The following is a 14,825-nucleotide window of genomic DNA, read 5'->3' as shown; positions in this document are numbered from 1 at the left end:
AACACACTGAGTAACAGAGACACTGAGGAACAGAGACACTGAGGAACAGAGACACTGTGTAACAGAGACGCTGAGGAACAGAGACACTGAGGAACAGAGACACACTGAGAAGCAGACATACTAAGGAGCAGACATACTAAGGAGCAGACATACTAAGGAGCAGACACACTAAGGAGCAGACACACTAAGGAGCAGACATACTAAGGAGCAGACAAATGTTTTATGCAGTCATTATTTAGTTTCAGAGACTGCTTTGTGTTACTCTCTGGCTTTTAATTATTATGCAATTATAATTTTTGATGCTCCCATGGCACTGTTGCTGTTCTTTTCAATTAAATGTTGCACTTTTTGCTTGATTAGGTAGGGTATAAGAAAACCATTTGTTCATGTTTAACTTCTGAAGTTTGTTCTCAATTCTTTGTACGTCACAATTGAATAGGAAATGTTCTTGTTATTCTCTCTTCATAAAACTCAAACCTCCCTTATCACTCACTCACTCATTTACTGTGGATTTGTGTAGATTCAGCTAAAATAAAACCCATGTTGTGAATTTGTCCCATGAATGTATTGTACAGTATTTTATTTTGTAAAGACTAATACATCTGTAAGTTGTTCCTTTTTCTGTGTAACTCAAAGCTATGAAATTAAATCATTTTGGAACTGCCGTCATTTTCTGACTGTCCATTCGAATACTTATGCCTGATAAGTCAGAAAAAATCTGTTGGCACATCAGCCCCACCAAAAAAAAATTCTCACCAGCCGCCACTGGTCTGGGATATAGCCGCAGATGTGTTTGACTATGTCCCAGATGTTTCCATGTCCCCAAAAAATCGCCCTACACTGATTTTAACCAAACCAAGTGAACAAACCCAGATGGTCACATGATTCAGAACCATGATTCATGAAGCTGAAATGTCGTAACGCAGAGGTTTGAAGTGTTTCCCTAAGAACATGCTAATGTATGCAGTTTGATTGAGAGAACACGTCTGCTTCAAAGAATGATTAAACGCCAATGAGCTGCAACTGACAAAAGACGGTGGAGATAACATTCAGCTAAACAAAGCAGTGAACGGAAGGACTAGTGTGCAAAAGTAAATCATCAGGCATGTATTACTACTCGAAACTATGAAACAATAGAGAACAGACTCACCTCGCATTTAAGTCGCGCCTTCTGTCAAAAGATGTGGACTTTTCTCGCCTCTTGAGAGTTCTTTCCATACTAGCAATGTCTCCAGCAGGTATTTTCGTAGCAAACTTTGCTGCAACATTGCGTGTGAACTGGGATGGCGATGAAAAAGAACTGCTAACCTCCTCTTCTCCATCCACAACTTGTACCGACAGCGGATCCTGCACAGCTTTGGCCCGCAAAAAGTACAGAAGTAGGAAAACTCCAAAACAAATGGCGATAGCAACTATTTTGCTGTGGATTCGCATGCTGGTACTGACTCGACAACGAAAGAGCAGAACGAGATCCCACTCATGACGGAGAGTGACAGAACGCAATCTGAGGTGATTAATTCTTTATCTGCTTTCTGCGCGTTGTAATCGATAAATGATTCAAGATTACAGCAACAAAATTAATGTCAAAAGCCGCGAGAACATACGAGATTGAAGGATGAGATCCCCACACGCAAATCAAACCAATGCGCAAACGTAATCCTCTTCAAACTCTCTACGGCACTCACATTCATTGTAATTATTCTTAAAACAGACATTTTGCAGCCTGTGAAGTAAAACTACATTTTGAGATCCTGTAGAAACAAACAATCGGAGCGCTCGACTGTTTTCTCTAAACTTATCCCGCACGCACTGCCGTTTGTGCTCGAGAGGCACGGAACTTCTCTCTTGCGAGCAAATTTTGAGAATGGTTAGTCTGCAGACCGTAAGGGAAGGGCGGGAGCAGAGGGTGTATTAAACGGGAGGAATAGCATGTTATAATCCGAATCACACAGAACCTTACAAGACGTGTGTTTCAGCTGGTGTGTTTTCCGAATACAGATTAATCCTCATATTTGAGCTTTGGTTTGAGCATTAGTTAGTCATAGTTTGTTAGTAAGTTGCCCTCCCAAAAGGGGATATTTAGGTGTTGCTGCAAATGACAGAGTAAACCATTATTATGATATTAAAATCAAATTAAACTAAACCAAATCAAAGCAATTAAAAGCGAATCAAACTTTGTCATGAGCTGTACAGACTACATGTAGTGAGTGTAAGCAACAAATCAGTCTTTTTTTAAGATCCAGTAAAAAGAACAAAATTAACACACACACACACACACACGCACGCACACACACACACACACACACACACACACACACACACACACACACAAACACACACACACACACACACACAGACACACACACACACACACACACACACACAAACACACACACACACACAGACACACACACACACACACACACACACACACACACACACACACACACACACACACACACAAGATGTAAGGCGATGCTTTAATGTTTCAGTAGTCAATTGATGTGAATGATTAAATTAGACGAGTAAGGTTAAAGAAGAATGGAATTTTACATTTGGGACATACAGATTTTGGGCCAAAAAATGTGATGTATGTGATGTGATGTTTCTGGAGATGTTGAACGTGGTGTGAAATGAATATGGTATTCAGATTTATGTAGCAGGATAGAGGAAAGATATATGATAGACATATTACTTTATCATATGGCATACCTACTGTAATTTTTTTTAAAATTTTTTATGATTATACATTGTGTTTATAAATCGATAATTCATGTTTTAAATCATTTATTCTCTTCAATTTTTTCGTTTATACTTCCTCTGTTTTCATTGTGTAAAACAGAAGCTGAGGTGCAAACCTCTGCCCTACACATTCCGGTACAGTAGGTGGCAGTGTGACATTGAATGACAAAAATAGAAGAAAATGAGCCCTCTGAGATCCACATTAGTGAAGCATATTTTAATGGAATGTAGCAAATATAGTGTTGAGAGGAGAGAGTTGTTGAAAAAAGCTTCAGACTTGGGATTAAATTCATTCTCTGTTAAATCTCTATTTAGCCTCCATGAAAACCACCGGCAGATTACGGTAGCAATTTTACAGTTCCTGCGAAACACAGGACTATACGCGAGAATATGAGACTAGAATGTGACACCTAATTCGTCCAGCCGATGGCAGTAATACGTCGAGCAGCGTCAAAACTGCCGTAAATTCAACAACAAGAAGAAGTAGATATCCACATTAGCAACCCGAGGCTAGCTTCCTTTTTGCGCGTTGCACTCGGAGTTTCAAGGGAAACGACGTGATGGAAATCGGTCTGGTACAAGAAGCACTGAAAGGTCCTTTTTTCTGTACCTCTTTTCTTCCACTTGTTATGCATTTGGCTCCATAGCTATTACATGCCACGCATGAATAAAGAGACTGTTCATAGGCAAAGGTCGCTTACTAGCTGCTACTGAGGAGTGCTTTAGGCTAGCGGTACTTGTTTCGCGGAAATGGTAGACTGTATGTGCAATAAACTAGTTTGACGTGGTTCTCGCCTCTTAGATTAAACCTACTTAGTATCTTTGAAATTTTCGTATATGTATTTGAATAAGACATGGCAAACATTCCTCGAAACCATTGTTGCTAGCCACTTCGACTGTCCCCGGTGGTCTGTTAAGTTCCGCTGCCTTATCGAAAAAGCGGTACCGAAATGTAAATTAACTGGCTGTAATTGTACGCTTTAAATTCGTTAATTCGTTCACTGTGATTAAACAAAGTATGCGGTAAGCATATTTTGATATACTCATATTATTCACGGAAAGTTGGTCCACTCCAATCACACGTGAACCTTTTACGAGACAAGCAGACAGTAGTGTTATGCACAGAGCCGCTGTTTAACACATCTCGATTTGCCGAATTGTTTGATTGATCACTGGCTACGTTCCTATATCGTCACCCTATTACAATAACATCCATAGTAAGTTATTTATTTATTTATTTATTTTTTGGACAAAATGAGTTTCATGGTTTAAATCATCTCTTGCTAAAAATGATAATGATAAATGATAATGCTTGCCATCTCTGGTAAAATTGCTTAACTCTTTAGCTAAAAGACTAATGCCTTTTATGCCCCATAGGACAATGGCCTGTTCAAAGAGGGTAACTTGGGCCATTTGATATCTAGACTAACTCAAAATTTTGGTGTGTGAATGGGTTTGCTATCATAAAGGCCAGGGTATAATGTTGTGTAGTAATTCAGTCTAAGTTTCACAAGTAATAGTTGAACTAAAAATTTAGCTACTTCTAGCTGGCTAACTATTCCTGGCTTGCCCACTTATTTCTTTAACCAAACAAAATGAGCACATGGCAACAATACCCTTCAAATTTTTAAAAGTTAAGGAATTTTTTTGATTTTTGGAAGGAAATGTATGAGTTTGCCTCCTCAGTGTATTATTGACCTAACATTTGTTTAATTTTGGTTGGAGCTGTTTGTCTTTTGAGTTTGCTTAATTGAATTTAAGGACAGTTAATGGTTAGGTTTCCAAACCTTGTCAAAAGTGAAAAATGTTAGGTATGGGTTAAGTTCAATTTAAAAAAAAAAAAAGCAAAGAAGACCAAGGTTATAATAGTTAACTAAAACGAAACAAAAAATGAAAACTAAAATTTGAAATACATTGCAGTTAACTCAAAATAATAAAAACCAGAAAAGAAAACAAAAACGATAAGTAAACTATAACTGTATCTTGTGTTCACAAAATTAACTGAAACTAACCAAAATTAAAGAAAAAATGTCCTTAGTTATAGTTTTTGACAATATTAATAGCCTTTAGGATTTAAATTAATCCGACACATTTTCCCAACCAATTTTATGACAGTTTTCGGCAGTTGTCAGCGACGTACGGCACCATCACAGCGACGTACTGGGACGTGCTTGTTTACTGCACTGACTGGCTGTGCGCTGTGCTGCGACAAAACATAGTGGAGCAATGAATCAGGGCATATGTAAGAGTTTAATTTCATGTGAGTTTGACTTTACTGTCACAGAGTCCAAGTTTCTAATTATTAAAGCTTATATTATATTGTTTTATATAATTTGTTTTTATTATTTTTATTTAATTCATGTTAACATTATTTTATATAATTTATGTTTATATTTTTATATTAAGTTTATATTATTTTCTTGTGTTTAAGGCAGCAGCCAAAAGTTCAGTATCAGCATTGACTGAGCAGTGAGCACTATGTTGGACTGGAAAATAAACAGTATTACAAAATATTTACTCTGACCTTTTTGAATCCTGCACCTGGTTAATCAGGTATCACATCTGCTAAGATAATAAGGTAAAACTAAACTGAAACTAAACTAAACTAAAACTGAGCCTTGTTGCAAAAATCAAAACTAAATAAAAAATAGAATGCCCGCTCCAAAACTAATTAAAACTAAACTGTCATGGGAAAAAAATGTCAAAACTAACTAAAACTAAACTATAATGGGAAAAAAATGTCAAAACTAACTAAATCTAAACTATAACGACAAATCCAAAACTATTTTAACCTTGAAGAAGACCTTGAGAAGTGACGAAAGGGACTGCCTCCTGACCAATTTGATTTATCTGACATTTGTTTAATCTAACTTAGGGTAATTTCAGTTTTGATTTTACTCTATGGAATGAAAAGGCAGTTGAAGCAGGGTTTAAAGTTGCCTAAGTCACACTGTTAAAAAATTGGCCTAAGTCACTTTATGCTTTAATGTTGCATAATTGACACACAATGTTCTGTGCATGACAACAGTCACCCACTGTGAAGGCCCTTTTGATTGAAATGATTACTAAATATCATATGTCCTGTGTTTGGTGAAGTTTTCTGTGTTTTCCCAAAAACTTAAAAAAATGACTTGGGGCATTGTTTTAATAGGGTGATGATATGCTGAATTTATATGCTCAACAGTTAGCTAAACAAACTATTCAAAGTTTAAAATGGACAAGGCTCAAACCCATCCACAAGTTTCCAGTGAATTGGTAATTTCTAAGCTGACTGTTCTTGAATCTTTGGGTGAAGCTTCGCTGCAGGCAAGCATATTTTACCTTTTGAAATAGGTAATCCTTGTTGCTGGGTTAGAACTTGATTGTAAATTTGATGTATTTGCAGGGGAAAATGGCACTTTCACTCTTAATTTGCAAAGAAAAAGTATTATGGTATGAATTGATTATTTCCCCTTGGTGTACTTTTTATCCTCAGATTTCGATAAGAAAGCAAAGATGGAGGCGTCGCCCCTCCTGGAGCAGTTTCTGTGTCATATAGCCAAGACTGGAGAGACCATGTGAGTAGACACAGCCATTCCACCCTTTTCCTTTTCAACCCACACATTACTATTGATTATTATTTCTCTTAAGTAAAGGGTGTTTTTTTTTTCAACTCCAGTCACTTGAAGAGTCCCAGTATCAAGATTTGGATTTATTTCAGAATTTGTCAGAGGGTAGACAGTTTTATATCACTGACTTACTTGACTTATAAACATGGCTTAAAACTTTTTTATGGCATAAATAAGCATAAATGAAGCATTTTGTAGCGCAACCCCTGGATTTGTTCAAGTCCGACAACTGTGGTCTCAGGGGCAAGATGTACTGAGTGTCCACTTTTTTGTAAAATAAAAAAATGATTGTTTAAATCAATAAGGACTACAAATCTCTCTCTCTTTTTTGTGTTCTCATTTAAATTAAAACTTTTTCTTCTTTGGTGCACCTGTTTCATTCTTAAAAGAGAATAGTTCTAGACACCTTTACTATATTCCTATACCTTTTTTTTCTTTTTTTTTTTCTTTTTTTTTTTTTACATATTTTGTTTTTTGTTTTTTTTCTTCAAATTGAATGTCAGCTCAGAAAATTCAATATTAGATCACAATTTTTATTTAGAAACCATCTCTATTGTGCAAATGTAAAATCTTTTCCTGCTTATCATTTTCCTTAGGATTCAGTGGTCTCAGTTTAAAAACTACTTCCTGTTTAAATTGGAGAAAGTGATGGATGACTTTAGAGCTTCAGCACCTGAACAAAAAAGAGGCCCCGCAAACCCCAACATGGAGTCGGTTTCATTTGAAGATATGAAAGGAAGGATCCTGAAGATTGTGAAAGGGTACAACGGGTAGGTGCCTTACTGAAGTAGCATGTTTCAGTGAAGTGCCTGAAACAGGAGTTTCAATGTTCATTTTTCTGGTTGATTGTAATAGAAACACTGAGTTGTTTGGTCTGTCTAAAGTGCATCTTCAGGCTCATTCTGTGAATTTTATTATTTTTATTACTCATTTGTGAAACTACAGGGAGAGAATATCATTGTGACCTTTGTAGAGGTCACAGATGCAGGCGACTAGTATTAGAAGCGGGTCATTTACACCTTGTTGTAACATCTGCTAATTGATTTGATCTTAGAGCACAGTCAGTGTAGGTGTTCAAACTGCATTTCATGCTTCTCCACTGACTCCATCTGATCTAACCTGACCCGCAGATGAAATGGATGCTGACTTTTTTGCTCCTGTATTAACATCGGGCACTGTAAGTGATGGAACCACACACAACAAGCCTTAATTCACAGGGCTCTAATTCGTAGACCAGGCGCAAGCGCAGGCGCACTTGCCCTGCGCCAGCTTTTGCCGCGCAGGCAGGGCGTGACCCTGTCCGCGTGGCAAAAGTTTCCTGCAGAAAAGTTTCCAGCAAAAGTTTCCTGCAAGTTTCCTGCAGTGCCAAGAGAGATGCAGTCAAGGAGCAGAGGTGCGCTTCCACGCCTCCCTCCGTGCAAATGGCAGAGATGGAGGAGAAAAGCCGTGAGTGGGTTTAACACAGCCGAGCGCTGTTTTCACCAATCAAATGAACGCCTCTCCTCGCCTTTAAATGCCCTGCGGCCGAGGCGCAGCGTCTGATTGGTCTGAGTTATCCCCAGCACACGGAAACTGTGTGCTGGCGGAGACGGTCAGAGACGGTCTCCCTGCAGCAGGAGAACGGACAGCGGGGCGCATCGGAGGACACGAAGCGCGTCACCTTGTGGGCCAGCTCTCGGGACAGATGTAATCTGTTCCTTTGTCATTAATAGGAGTATAAAATTAAGAGACAGTTACACAGCTGGCTTATCCATTCAGAATACTTTTGATCCACCTGCACTCCTGGTTTGTCATCGCCAAATAGCAGAACCTTTGGTGATATACCGTATACTCTCCCGGTTTCTCCGCCTCATCCTCCTTACAATAATGTAGATCTTTTTAGATCACGGTAAAAATAAAGACTAAAACAGAGAAATATGGGAAATCACGGGTAAATCCTGAGTGACATACATTTATTTTGTCTCTTTTTTTTCTTCATCTTTTCTCTCCCTCTTTTCTTTGAATTAAATTAAATGAGAGAAGCCAGCTATATACTCAGTATCAGATGTTAAGGCTGTTTATTGTTTAATTGTAAGATGTGCACCAAACTTCCAACTGCAGTCAGGTCAACTTTCCATTATGACAAAGGGCTTTAATCTGCTATCAGATGTGACGGGACAGTTAATATAGATACAAATGTATATGCTGGTTCAGACAGTTACATTAAATAGTGATTGCATTAAAATGTGCCTGACACTCTGGAAACTGGCCTCCAAGGCTTTGTTGACATGTGCGCACATGTGCGCCAGTCACCAAATTACAGCTGCGGTGGGTCGGCTCCGCTTTGCACCGAGGATAGACCAGGTTGGAGCTGGCGAGCTTTCAGCGCACTTTTTTGGCACAAAATTGTCACTGCGCCAACATGAATATGCCGACACCTCCCCCGGTGCGCTGTCAACTCCCCCTGGCGCGCCGACACACCCATCTCTGCGCAGACGGTCTACCAAATTGGCAGTGCAGGGCAGTGCGCCGCACAAAATTAGCACTGCGCAGGCTGCGCCATGAAATTAGAGCCCAAAGTGTTAATACTTGTGAATGCATGCTGAAAGCCCCATTTAAACCTTGCATTTACATATGCACGGCAGTTTAGTAATTTATAAGCCTCTGTACTTTTAGTAAGGAAAAGAGGAGCTGTTCTTTAAGACTTGGTAACCTTTTTTAGATTATATACCTGCAGATCTTAAAAAATGCTGTTCATGGGAGAGTGGACAAGACTTTATTTGGGATGCCTTCAGTGGTGAGGCTGCTTATGACTGGTTATCCCAAACATTCTTCTACATACAGTGGGCTGGAAGCTACCTTAATTTATTAATAATTGTTTTTTGTTGAGTCTGATGTCTCCTTTATAATTCATATTTTCTTTCGTATAAACATGACTATATGTGCATATATAGATAGATATGTTTTTTTTTTTATTATTGTTTCTTTTTATTCATTTTTTTTGTTTTATTCTCTAACCTTTTCTGTTTAGTGGATACTGTCTGGTCACTTGGGGGGAGGATTGTCTGTTTTAGTGTAATTTTCAGTAAAGATATAACAAAAAAAACACTGATAAATTCCATGTTAATACAACAAATATGATTGAGATATCTCATCTATTGCCTTTGTAATACATTTTTAGACTGTAAACAGACTTTATGGACACCTTGTATGATTTAAATGCTTAACCCAATGTGACTATTTCTCTAAACTATCTGATGAATATAAGAGCTAAGCTGTAGACAGACAATGTTTGGTGACAGTGAAATGACACGGTTGGTAAACACTCACTGCGCATTACATAATGAATAATGGATAATCCTCTTCTTATTAGTATCATAATAATTCTTCTTCTTCTTCTTCTTCTTCTTCTTCGTCTTCTTCTTCTTCTTCTTATTATTATTATTATTATTATGTAAAGTGCGTTAAATGTTTACAAACCAGTCACCGTGCATTACATCATCAGTATCTATACTGTAAGTTGAACCCTATTAAACCTGATCTTTTTCAAGCCAACATTTTTCACACACATTTTTTGGAATTGTGATTCAACAACAAATTATTTTGGTACAAATATAAAAATGATCCGAGAGTTTTTCATGCTGGTCTAAAGGTTTCTCTGGCTTGGACTGTTAAATTTTCAAACTGTGACAGAATAAAAGAAAAGTTTGCCTTTTGTTTTAATTTCCACTTTTAGAATTCCATTTACAATCCAGCGCTTGTGTGAGCTGCTCACGGAACCCAAGAGGAACTACACAGGAACTGACAAGTTTCTTCGTGGGGTGGAGAAGGCAGGTCCAAAACAGCATGACAAACTTTTCTGTTGAAATTTTTGACAACCTATGGCAACTTGTACTTTCACTCGATGCTTCTTACTCCCCTTTAGAATGTGATGGTAGTAAGCTGTATTCACCCAACTGTAGAGTAAGTGTCTTGTCAAAGTATCAAGTATACCAAAATTGTGCTCTGCTGTAAGTGGGGTGATAATTTCCTCTCAACTAAGACTATTTTTCTATCAAACTTCTTTCCCCCAGGAAGAACGGATGCAGTGCTGTCAATCGAATAAATGGACTGATGCTTCCTGGGATCACATCTGCTTTCATAGAGAGGTTGTTTTCAGGATTATTTGATACATTGGATTACTTAAGTGAGTTAAAAGTCCTTTTACTGTAAATGTAGCATGAAAAAGCCATTAATAAAACTGTTTGTCTTAGGAAAGTGAACGGCCCCGGAACTCCACGGCCACTGAATCGGCCAAAGGTATCAATTGCCAACACAATAGCAGCCAATGGCTTGCCAGCCAGCTCAAAAAAGAAAGATCTCAAGATAGAGCATGGGGGTGATAATAATTTGAGGTATGTCTGAAGCATCAGCAAGATTTTCCATTTAACAACAATCCTCTAAATTTGTGTCAATTTGTATTCTTGACAGTGAAGCACCATCAGCCTGTGGTACTCTGGGGAATTTACTGAAAAACAAACACCCAGTCACAGAGAATGACGTGGAAGCAGAGCTACAGGAGGTAAAACGACTGAAATTCAGTGAAGAGGAAGAAGATGTAGAGCAGGAGGTGGACACACTGAGACCTTTACAAGCTCCCTGTCCCACAAAAGGGGCAGAAACCATGACCCAAGCCGTTACAGAAGAAGATAAAAAGGGCAGATACAGCAAAGACAATCAACCATTTAGCAGTCCTGCTGTGGCTGAAGAAGCAGGTAAAGATTTATGGGGTTAGTATGCCAGCTGTTGCTGAATTAGTGATGTTTCTAAGATGTTTACGGTCTCTCTCCATCCAGTGACTTTGTAATGTTACAACATCTAGTAGGAAAGTTGGCTCCCCTTTTTGTGTCCAAAGGTCAAAATCTCAAAGTAAATACAGCAATAATGATACAAAGTATTTTATAACAATGTTTTCGTGGGCCGAAAAAGTAACATTTCACCACAAGGACCAATTTTGAACATGATGTAAAGTCAATATATTCTAGATCATTTAAGACCATTGTCCCTGTCTCATGTGCAAAGACTTGATAGTAATGCCTAGAGGGGATTCATTCAACTAAAGTAGAGGAGTGTTTTCAAACCACCGAAAAAAGTAATAGTAGTAGAGACAGTTTTGCATTCAGACAGTTAGAATGATAGTTGCAGGTGACATTTCACTTTATATATGAGTATTGACTCAATTTACTGAACTTCCTAAAGTGAAAAATTGTTTTAGATGTTAAAGAGTGTGTTTACTTAAAATATCATTGGCAAGAAGGTAGACACAGCAGAGCCAGAACAAATTACACACCGAGGTGGTCACATTATTTTTTTCTTGTCTTCCATTTTTGTTTTTGAACATAGAGCCAACAGGTCACACACAGGCTGAGGTGTGTACAGGTTCAGGTCAGGATGCTGAACCGACTGAAAGGGAGGTGCCATGTGGCTCTCAGGAAGACGGCAGTGACATGGACCAGACGGAACAGCAGAGCAGAGCACAGAACATCAGCAGAGACAGTCATGATGGCAGCAGTAGTACCTATAGCACAGCGGAAAGTGCAGAAGAGTCCATAGAAGATTTAGCTCAGGCTACCTCAAGCAGTCCCACTGAAGGGGCCATGGAAAGAGCTGGTTTGAACACTGGAACCAGTAAGGAGACAAAGCAGGACTAAAACCAACCCCCTACTCCACACAAGCCATGTGCAACCATAACTGATCTTGTCTTCATATCCAGCTTCACTGCCACCAGCCAATTTTTCCAATTTTTTTAATCATCACCAAAAATTTACATGGCAATGATGAGGGCACAAGACTAATATTTTATTTCAAGCTTTTGCCTTCTAAGTTTCAGTCCAACGTTTATTTTGTCTCTTGTTTTAAGTTGTCCCTTAAAGGCTCAGTTTCAGCTGCCTGGCTGGATGGCTCTCTTTTGTCTAATAAAGTTCAAATGTGAGTATCAATTGTTTTTTAATTTTGTTACTTGTTACTCCATTTGAATACTGACATGGTTGTTTGACATTTTGTACCCTAAAGCCAAGTGTACTACACTTCCAAGGTCAGAACAGAGCAATACCAGCCTTTTGTTATGAATGAAGTAGAAAGATATGAGCTGCCATCATAATTTGTCCCATCCTGTTGTCAGCCAAGCAATGTGAAGACAATACCTTTAAGTGCTGAAGTGTTGCCACCTTTCTACCAGGCTGTTCCTCAACATACTGACAAGACTTGAATCTTTATTTTCAGTTGTACATGAATTTGTTGTTTTTGTGATGAAATACTACAAACACTTAACAGAACTACAATGTTGGTTTGTAGAGGTGTACTCTGAACATGGATGTGTTGTATGCATTAAACCATTATTTATACGATTATTTCTGATTTATTTTGGAGCATGTTTTTGTTTTGTTGGCAAGTTGTCCATCCATAACCAGCTGTGAATGATTCTTTATTATTGTCACCATGCTTTCTCACTGCGTTCAGTTCTGCACCTCCTTTGTAGCTCTACTTTTTAATATTAGAATTTTAAATTTCTGTAAAGTAGATTTTTGTAGATTGTAATACAGTATGTGTTCACTGCCTTTGTGAAACCATATTACTGTATAATTTCTAGGTATTCTCTAAATACTCAACAGCAATAAATGTTTACATTTTAAATGCTGTGGACTCACTATATCACACTGAATCTTTTTTACTTGTAATGGTTTTTATTTTATTTTAATTTTTGCTTGAGTTAGGATGAAGAAACATTAATATCTGTCAATGAGTCTAGATATGTGCAAGAAGTAGAAGCATCTGAAATAATTTAAGTGCACTCCATACACACTGATCACCCTGAATGTGTTAATGAGGCTTTTCCAGTCTGACCTGTTCTGTTGAGTCAGTACGCGCCATCACCCTCCTGAGTTTTCCAGCCTCGGGTGTATGTGAATATTTCTGCCCCAATATGTGTATATGCTACCTGTGTTGTGACAGAATCCACATATATCTGCCCCTGTGTGGCACTTTAATCATTGTGTAGGCTCACCCTGCTGAGTGCATCAGCAGCTATTTTCAGAGTCAGATTTCCTTTGGGTTTGTGTGACTAAAAATCAATCATTGAATCGTACTTTTGGAGATGCAATGCTAGTCACTGTACCTGCTACAAAAAGGCTCCTTTCCTCACGTAACTGTGGGAAGACCCTCCCAAAACAAAAGAAATTAAAATGATGTTCATTACTGGAGTGGGCTGGAATAGTCTCTGTCACCTTTTTTGTTTCTTGGTATCCCTTTAAAGTGTTCTGTATGCTTCTAGAGCTAAAATACCACTTGAACCTCTGAACTAGGGCACATTTTTCATCCCTCCCAAGGGCCTCAGACAAGATGAGAACGGCAAAAACCTGGACTGCAACTCACACCACCTGTGTTACGTTGATGATTATGATGATGATGTTCACATACTGGCTGCTTGAAACTGCAAGTGCCATATACTCGATTTTCCCAGCAGGCACCATCTTCACATCACTGTAACAGTTACACATCTTTAATGAGTTTTTGTATTTTAGTGTATTTTCGTTCAAGAACTACTTGTGGAACATTTTAACCTTTAATTTTCTGGAAATGTTCCTTTGTTTTTTGTTTCAAATCTAAGTTGTAAATGTTGAATATGATATAGATTTAAAATGATTTTCTTTCGTAGCATAACTTTCTACCCCTGAGATTAAGAAGATTGACTTTGGGTGAATTCCAATTCCTCCCTCAACCCTCAATCTTAAAAATGCGCGACCCCGCAAAGTGCTAGTGCTGTCCATAGACTGTATATAGAGTGGACAGCGTGGCTCGGCCATTTATCATTGTATGGTTTTGAAGCAAAAATACCGCTGTTTCAGGCGCTGCCATTGTAGCAGTTTGGACCCAGAGTCTGCGCAGTAGAGACGATGAGGAATTCTGGGAGAATCTGAGTGGAGCCGGGTGACAAAAATATATATATTTTTTCTTTCAAGTCTAATCACTTCCTGACTCTACCTCCCGACATATTTTACAATCCCCGAAAAAAATACACAAGAACAGCAGCTGTCAATCGTGTAAATGTTACATAAAGCCTTGTTTTTAACCTTGTATTGCTAATGTAAACAAAACTTTTCAGAAAAAAAGAGGACTTGGATACAAGGCAGCCAAATAATATCTTCAAATCACCAAAACAATCAGAAGTGAGAAACATTTCTACAAGGTGTAATAATTTTTTAAAGTTTGACCACATCTGGAATGGCTGGAAAGCCATATTTTTAAACCTATACTGCAGCCAGGGGGAGCAGTTTTTGTGGAGACCTCACTCCGAGCTGAGCAAGCGGACGTCCATTTTTTTTTACAGTCTATGGTGCTGTCCCTGTTCTCAGAATGTTAAGTTAAGGGACAAGTTTGAGGGCTGTACGGCCCCTCAAATTGAGATTTTCTGGCACCACCCTTGGGAGTAAGGGCTATCCAGAATGCATTTTGTATTTC

The 14,825-nt window shown here is 38.4% G+C and overlaps 3 protein-coding genes across 5 annotated transcripts in view; 1 reads left to right on the top strand and 2 right to left on the bottom strand.

Annotated features, from left to right (window-relative positions):
* The window catches only part of gxylt2 (glucoside xylosyltransferase 2), a 65,434-nt gene extending 63,642 nt beyond the window's left edge, over nucleotides 1-1,792 (bottom strand). Inside the window, exon 1 of the mRNA XM_074676895.1 lies at nucleotides 1,151-1,792. Coding sequence (XP_074532996.1) covers nucleotides 1,151-1,434 — 284 coding nt within the window. The 5' untranslated portion in view covers nucleotides 1,435-1,792. The remainder of the gene's footprint in view (nucleotides 1-1,150) is intronic.
* shq1 (SHQ1, H/ACA ribonucleoprotein assembly factor) overlaps nucleotides 1-14,825 on the bottom strand; it is a 279,134-nt gene that overhangs the window by 114,234 nt on the left and 150,075 nt on the right. The window lies entirely within an intron of this gene.
* Nucleotides 3,189-13,008, top strand: ppp4r2b (protein phosphatase 4, regulatory subunit 2b). 2 transcript variants are annotated; one of them, XM_074676907.1, is made up of 9 exons: nucleotides 3,189-3,336; nucleotides 6,218-6,299; nucleotides 6,947-7,120; nucleotides 10,066-10,159; nucleotides 10,255-10,292; nucleotides 10,403-10,477; nucleotides 10,583-10,723; nucleotides 10,800-11,098; nucleotides 11,712-13,008. In XM_074676907.1, the coding sequence occupies exons 1-9, from the start codon at nucleotides 3,303-3,305 to the stop codon at nucleotides 12,017-12,019; spliced, it is 1,245 nt and encodes a 414-aa protein (XP_074533008.1). In that variant the 5' UTR covers nucleotides 3,189-3,302; the 3' UTR covers nucleotides 12,020-13,008. The 2 variants fall into 2 exon arrangements, with proteins under 2 accessions (XP_074533008.1, XP_074533015.1); XM_074676914.1 differs by having other exon boundaries at nucleotides 10,800-11,083; nucleotides 11,712-13,006.

Source organism: Halichoeres trimaculatus, unplaced genomic scaffold (assembly GCF_033239565.1).
Source record: "Halichoeres trimaculatus isolate MK-OKI-2021-1 unplaced genomic scaffold, fHalTri1.1 fHalTri1_scaffold_1, whole genome shotgun sequence".
Classification (NCBI taxonomy): Eukaryota; Metazoa; Chordata; class Actinopteri; order Labriformes; family Labridae; genus Halichoeres; species Halichoeres trimaculatus.
This window is presented reverse-complemented; position numbering and strand designations above follow the sequence as displayed.

Coding starts and splice junctions, on each gene's coding strand:
- ppp4r2b (XM_074676907.1), top strand. CDS start 3,303: ATGGAAATCGGTCTGGTACAAGAAGCACTGAAAG. Junction 3,337..6,217: donor GGTACAAGAAGCACTGAAAG/GTCCTTTTTTCT, acceptor TTTTATCCTCAG/ATTTCGATAAGAAAGCAAAG. Junction 6,300..6,946: donor GCCAAGACTGGAGAGACCAT/GTGAGTAGACAC, acceptor CATTTTCCTTAG/GATTCAGTGGTCTCAGTTTA.